This window comes from Acomys russatus, chromosome 24 (assembly GCF_903995435.1).
Source record: "Acomys russatus chromosome 24, mAcoRus1.1, whole genome shotgun sequence".
Lineage (NCBI taxonomy): Eukaryota > Metazoa > Chordata > Mammalia > Rodentia > Muridae > Acomys > Acomys russatus.
This window is the reverse complement of record NC_067160.1, coordinates 27,350,785-27,357,858: the sequence shown is the minus strand read 5'-3', so window position 1 is coordinate 27,357,858 and position 7,074 is coordinate 27,350,785. Positions and strand designations below refer to the sequence as shown.

Here is a 7,074-nt window from a genome sequence, read left to right as displayed (position 1 = left end):
CCAGTAAACTTGACATCTGCATTGGAAGAGGGAGAAGGCTTGGGACACAGCTCTCATCCTGGGGACCCAGAGCTTCTGCTTTCAAACACTGCTCAGGTGGTGGGAAACTCAATCCTGGGTGCTGACTTGGATCTTGGAGGAGGAACAGGACCTGGAGAACCATGGCGCTGTGGGAAAGGGGGCCTTGTGGTGTCACCAAGACAGTTGTGCCTCTAGAAATGGCTCCTCTCGGGACAGGATAAACATTGGCTTTGTCCTGCCACTGGGAACCTGGATGTGCACCCTCTGGGGTCTTCCTCAGTTCTGATGCTCACGGCCAGGTTGAGTCCGGCCCAGTGATTTGGATGACTCTTTGGAAAAGACTGGGATCTAAGGGTGAGGCCGGGGGGTCTGGGGGGGGGGGGGGGGGGGGGGGGGAAGGTGGGGTCAAGGTCACACTGGCTTCCATTCAATAAATTGTTTTTTGATACTTCTTTTCTTCTTGTCCTTTCTCTACCCAGTAGTTGCAACCCATTTGTTTGGCTATTCAATTCTATCACGATCATTTGAGACTCAAATGATCAACATAGACACACCCCCTACGAAGGAGGTTTTCCTGGATCCCACACTATTCACATCCACACACTCAGGCCACAGGGCTCCGTGGAGCCTTTCCCAGTGCCTGAAGGGAAAGAGAGACCAGCCCAGGGCCAAGGGAGCAGGCTTTGCTGCTTCTTTTCCCTTCAGGATTTAACGTTCCTTTTCTCTCTGTCTAAAGCCTCGCTTCCACCAGGCTGGCCTTGCCATCTTGATCTGTGGGTCTCCGGGACATTCCCCACCTTGAACCACTCTATCCGGGCCTCATGCCTCATGGTTATAGGGCCATATAGAGTCTGATGCACTCCAGAGCTCTAGGAAGCAGCCATAGTGGAGAGGAAGGTGTCCAATAAGACACAAACCCCTCTGCTGGAGAACACTGTCCTTGACTTCACAAAGGAACACTATTTCAAGTCCTCAGTCGCAATCTCTGTGTTCTTTGATATGAAGATCCCAAAACTTCTATTTACAGGTGAATACTCACAGGCCAGATGATGAGGTCAAAACCTGCATGCTCGGAGAGGTCGAGAAAGACTACCAAGCCCACATTACTACTCAGCACAAGTATCTATGGGAAAGGCCCAACTGGCTAACTAGCTCAGCAGACAGCCAGGGAGGAAAAGATCAAAACAACCCAAGGTCAAAGGCTTCCAAAGTTCATAGCTCCCAAACCCAAAGCCCAAGGAGATGGAGAGCTCAAAAGCAAACAGCCAAAAGCCCATGACCTGAGGGGTCCCTCTACATCTACATGCCATCTCTATTACCCCTCAACTCAGAAGTCTTTCCTACTTTCTTTTTTTAAATATGTATTTTATTAAATTATTCCTATTAGATCTCAATTGTTATCCCATCCCTTGCATCCTCCCGTTCCTCCCTCCGTCCCTCCGTCCCTCCCTTTCATTTTCCCATTTCCCCTTTCCTCGATGACTGTGACTGAATCCGACCTCCTCCCCTTGTATATGCTCAAAGGGTATCAAGTCTCTTCTTGGTAGCCTGCTATCCTTCCTCTGAGTGCCACCAGGCCTCCTCATCTAGGGGACATGGTCAAATATGGAGCACCAGAGTTCGTGTGAAAGTCAGTCCCCACTCTCCACTCAACTGTGGAGAATGTCCTGTCCGTTGGCTAGATCTGGGTAAGGGTTCAAAGTTACTGCACGAATTGTCCTCGGCTGGTGTCACAGTTTGAGCAGGACCCCGGGGCTCAGATCCACCCACCATAATGTTCTTCTTGTAGGTTTCTAGGACCCTCTGGATCCTTCTAGTTCCACATTCTCCCTTGCTTCTCTCACCTAGAGTATCAAATGGAAGTCTTCCCCCTCTGTCCCACTTTCTTGCTAAGTGAACACTTGAATGGCACATGCCCTTGGTCAGCTGCTTTCCCCTTCTGCCTCTTGACAGAGGGTTGGTTAACTGCATTCAATCCTGTGTATGGGAAGCTCTCCTTTGAAGCTGTGTGCTAGGACATGCTGAACCACAACCTAGTCACAAGTCTATAATACGCAGAAAGTTCTTGGATTCAAGGCTTGTGTTAGGGCTTCCACCGCAGAAAACACAGTATAGAATATTACAGCCCACAATCCCAGGGATCACAATGGGATCAAGATCCAGCAGCATCACCGTTTTATATATATCTGTAAAGGAATAAGTACTTTGTTTCTGCCCCGTTCTGTATAGTAATATATCAATGCTGGACTAATTTTCTTCAGTAGAGTATTTATTGGGCACAAGACACTCTTAGGGACACTCTGCTATGCTTGCAGAGGGGAACCTTGCATAGCTGTCCTGTGAGAGGTTCCACCGAATACTGGATCCAAACAGATGCTGAGATTCCCAGCCTAACATTAGGCTGAGCTCAGGGAGACTTGAGGAAAAGCAAGGGGAAGGATGGAAGGGCCAGGAAGGAACAGGAATTCCACAAGAATCCAACACAGCCAAGTAAGTCGCCTGGACACGAGGGCACCTTTGGAGACTGAAGCACCAAAGAACAAAGGACTAGGCTTAGACTGGACCCTTTCCACTCCTGGAATTGATGGGCACCTTAGATTCCTCGGAGTTGAACTTGCAAGTTCAACTTCTCTATAGGACAATGGAGTCTCAGACTACAATCCCAAACCAAGGACCTCAAGAGCAAATACAAAAGAACAACAAACAAACAAACAAGCAAAAAAACAACATCAAGCAAGGCTTTGGAGTAAATCAGTCAATGGAGTCAGGATCTGCATCCTTTGTGGTGTTCCTGTTCTGTTTGCATTGACACAGAAAGCTGGAATTCTATCTAGAGAATGGGAAAATGCAAACTGGGCTTAAGTGTCCTGCTCAACAATCCAATCCCGTGACAGGTGTGGTTGGGGTGTGGCTGGATTAGGGAGAGAGTGAGTAGAAGGGTATATAAAGGCTCCCTTGGAGCCAGAGGAGCCATTTTGTCAGCTGAAGCCTACAGTCCCAGCCTGATTCTGCTGGCATCCAGAAACCTGTTGTGTGAAACAACACTCTGCAGACCCTGTAAGTCACTTCCCTCTAATGGGCCAGGCCACCTGAAAGAGGGAGAGAGGAGAGAGAGAGAGAGAGAGAGAGAGAGCTCAGACCCAAGATGGGAAAGTTCTTTCTGACGTGTTGGTCCGTTGGTTAGTTGGTTTGTTTCCTCAGTATTTATGTTGGCCCCTAAAGGCTTAACTTCTAGAGGTCTCTCATTGAAAACTACTCTTTTATTTATCATGCAGTTTTGTACTCAGTTGACCTAAAACTAAGTAATGCACGATGGAGAAACTATCACATGTCCTAGGTGATCGATCTCAGTCTTTCCCAGGCATGTTGTCTGCTTTAGAGAAAAGATGGGTAGGGTGGCTGTGTGAACTTGCTCTTTTCTGTTGTTTGGGGACTGTTGACAAGATCTAGGTCTGGTTGCCAGCCCAAGGTGGTATTGAGCTTTCAGACTGCTGGGGAAGCCTTCCCAGTGGGAAAGGGATTGGGTAGGGTTGGATGGAAACCCTGGGAACCTGCCCTCTCCCCTGGGGTGTACTTGGTAGAGGCTCCACATGCTGTGAGGGAGAGAGTTGGGCTTGGAGAGCAGCATGGAGGGCAAAGGTTTAAGCTGATGAGCAAGAACTGTGACCTGGAGTGGCTCTGGGGCTGGGGAGGCGGTTTGCTGAGCTTTTTCTTGACAACACATTCTTCCCTGAATTCTTCCCCCAGGATCCTTGTGACTGAAGGCCTTGCAGGATGAGTGTTGACACCCCAGCCACACTCCTGAAGCTGGCAAGGCAGGCTCTGCTGAGAGATGAGGCCTTGGCCATTTGGGGTCTGGAGCAACTGCCTAGGGAGCTCCTCCCAGCTCTGTTCAAGGAGGCCTTCACTGGCAGACACACACTGCTTGTGAAGGCCACAGTGGCAAGCTGGCCTTTCCCCTGTCTCCCTGTGGGGGCGTTGATGAAGACTCCTGACTTGGAAACCTTCCAGGCTGTGCTAGCAGGAGTAGACATGCGGCTGAAAAAGAAGCCTCAGCCCAGGTAAGCAAGAAGTGAGGTACTTGAAAAAGGGGGTGGGGGTGGGGGTGTGGTTTGGTGTGAGATGGTGGGGTCAGGGACCAGGGTCTCTTCCCGAGTGTGTGTGTGTGTCAGAAGCTTCTCTGATCATCAGGCAGTGATGCAGCAGCCTTAGCGCAAGAGATTCTTTGCTTGCACAAAGGACGGTTGACTAGGGGTGGAAGCTTAGAGCAGATGGAACCACACAGTGGGATGTGCCTCCTCTGGCGTTCCCACTGCCACTAGGAATGGGACCAAGGGGACAGAGAGACTCACTTAGGGGAGGGAAGAAGGCAGGGCTCCCCATTCAGCTCAAGGAAAGCTCTGGAGCATGCCTGGGTGCCTGCTGGACACCGGTTGCTGAAAAGAGGCACACCCTGGCCCAGGGGAAGGGCCGAGTGGAGACCTGGGTAGGAAGAGCCGACTCACTCGGTGTGCTTGGGTCTGATCCCACGGCTCACACTCCACCTCTTGTACCCACAGGACGGGAAAACTTCAGGTTGTGGATCTGAGCAACGAACAGCATCCGTTCTGGAGCCTCTGGGCTGGAGCAGAGCATGGTGGCTGCTCGGCTGAGGGCCTGGATGAGATGCGAGCGGAGAAGGTCCTTCCCAGATATGCCCTGAGGCAGAGACTGAAGGTGGTAGTTGAGCTTTGCCTCAGGCCACGGCCCAATCCACAGCAGGCATGCTTCTTGCAGTGGGCCCAGCAGAGACAGGGCTCCCTCCACTTGTGCTGCAGGAAGATGCAGATCTGGGCTCAGCCTCTGCATGGAGTCAGGCAGATCTTGACCGTGTTTCCTCCGGAGCACCTGGAGGAACTGGAGCTGAACACAGAGTGGAATGTGTCCACGCTGGCCCAATTTGCTCCCTGCCTGGGCCAGATGAGAAACCTTCGCAAACTCTCCCTGGCGCCCATCTCCAAGAACGTCTTCAGGCTTGGCCCCAGGACAAGAGACGGAGAAGAGAAGTGTGTCCGCAAGTTCCTTTCTCAGTTCTCCAGATTCAACTGTCTCCGGCATCTCTCCCTGAGGAGAGTCGACTTTCTCAGAGACCACATGAGACAGGCCCTTGGGTAAGTGAGGCTGCGGAGCTGGGAAAACTACCAGAGCAGACCTTCCTCTTGGCTTGGAAGGATTAGTGGTTCAGGAAGCCTGCCGCTCACTGGGAAGGAAACTCGAGGGGCTTCTCACGAGAACGCCCACTTGTTTCTGTCTAGTTGCCGTGTCTACTGAATCAAGGTCTCCACTGAGCTCTCACGAAGGGGAGGACTCGAGTGTGCTAAAGAGCAGTAGGCCAGACCTAGCAAGGATGGTTTGTGGTCCTTGTGGGAAAGAGGCCCAACCAATCCAATGGGAAGGGAAGAGGAAGGTGAGAGTGGAGTCGGGAGTGGGAGGACTCCCCAGCACTCTGTGGCAGTGAGCTCCGGGCTGAAGTCTGTGAGAAGAGCCCCAGTGCCATGGGTCCAATGGTTTGAGGCCAAGGAGAGCTGAGTGCCTGGGACAGTGAGGGCAGCGTGGGTGTCAGACGACAGCAGAGCGACTGTGCAGAGGCTGGGAGGGAGTCCAGGGTCACGGAGCCCACAGGAAGCGCCCCTAGATCCCGTCAGGTCTTTCACGGGTTAGAACTTCTCCCGTGTGTTTTCTGGGCTTCTGGGATGAGCCGGTGTTCGGCTTGAGAGGGAGGCCAGGAGATGAGGCGTGGGTTTGATTTGACTGAGCAGATTTCCACAGCAAGCACCTTCAAGAATGCCCTTGCTGTTTTGGTCAAAGTGACCTAGGGGCACCTGGGTCCTTCCACCTCTGTGTAAGCCCATCCCACACTCTTCATCGCCATTTGCCACGACTAACAGCCTGGTCTATCCCTAGGTGCCTGGTGACCCCCTTGGAGACCCTGTCCATCACTTACCACCTCGTGTCCCAGGCAGACTTGAAGTACCTCTCTGTGTGTCCAAATCTCTTCCAGCTAAAGCACCTGGACATGAGAGGCATGGTGCTCACGTCTTTGGATGTCACGCCTCTGCGAGTTCTCCTAAACCAGGTGGCAGAGACTTTGCACTCCCTGGACTTGAGGGGTTGTAAGATGAGGGACTCTCACCTCACCGTGCTCACACCTGCCCTCGGCAAGTGCTCCCAGCTCACCAAGGTCCATTTCGTTGACAATGAATTCTCCATGCCCATCCTGAAGGAACTTTGGCAGCACACAGACAACTGGAGCAAGATGGAGGTGGAACAGTACCCTGCCCCTCTGGAGTGCTATGGTGCCTCGGGTTATGTCTCCGTAAGGAGATTTGCACAGCTTTGTCCTGAGCTGCTAGCTACACTCAGGGCCTTCAGGCAGCCCAAGAGCATCGTCTTTGCTACAGCCATCTGCCCTCAATGTGGAGTGCGCTCTTTCTATGACTTGGCACCCAGACTCTGTTATTGCCGGCGCTGACCAGTAAACTTGACATCTGCATTGGAAGAGGGAGAAGGCTTGGGACACAGCTCTCATCCTGGGGACCCAGAGCTTCTGCTTTCAAACACTGCTCAGGTGGTGGGAAACACAATTCTGGGTGCTGACTTGGATCTTGGAGGAGGAACAGGACCTGGAGAACCATGGCGCTGTGGGAAAGGGGGCCTTGTGGTGTCACCAAGACAGTTGTGCCTCTAGAAATGGCTCCTCTCGGGACAGGATAAACATTGGCTTTGTCCTGCCACTGGGAACCTGGATGTGCACCCTCTGGGGTCTTCCTCAGTTCTGATGCTCACGGCCGGGTGGAGTCCGGCCCAGTGACTTGGATGACTCTTTGGAAAATACTGGGGTCTAAGGGTGAGGCCGGGGGGTCGGGGGGGGGGTGGGGTGGGGGGGGGAAGGTGGGGTCAAGGTCACACTGGCTTCCATTCAATAAATTGTTTTTTGATACTTCTTTTCTTCTTGTCCTTTCTCTACCCAGTAGTTGCAACCCATTTGTTTGGCTATTCAATTCTATCACGATC

General features: G+C 52.3%; 1 protein-coding gene across 1 annotated transcript; it reads left to right on the top strand.

Moving 5' to 3' along the window:
* Nucleotides 1–3,795: 3,795 nt before the first annotated feature.
* Nucleotides 3,796–6,532, top strand: LOC127206949 (PRAME family member 12-like). Its single transcript, XM_051166270.1, has 3 exons — nt 3,796–4,082; nt 4,581–5,171; nt 5,965–6,532. Exons 1-3 carry the CDS (start codon nt 3,796–3,798, stop codon nt 6,530–6,532), a joined length of 1,446 nt encoding a protein of 481 aa, XP_051022227.1.
* Nucleotides 6,533–7,074: the final 542 nt, after the last annotated feature.

Bases quoted from the DNA above. Each gene is read 5' to 3' on its own strand.
- LOC127206949 (XM_051166270.1), top strand. From the start codon at position 3,796: ATGAGTGTTGACACCCCAGCCACACTCCTGAAGCTGGCAAGGCAGGCT. The intron at 4,083-4,580 runs GTAAGCAAGAAG...TTGTACCCACAG, and splicing joins AAAAAGAAGCCTCAGCCCAG to GACGGGAAAACTTCAGGTTG. The intron at 5,172-5,964 runs GTAAGTGAGGCT...GTCTATCCCTAG, and splicing joins CACATGAGACAGGCCCTTGG to GTGCCTGGTGACCCCCTTGG.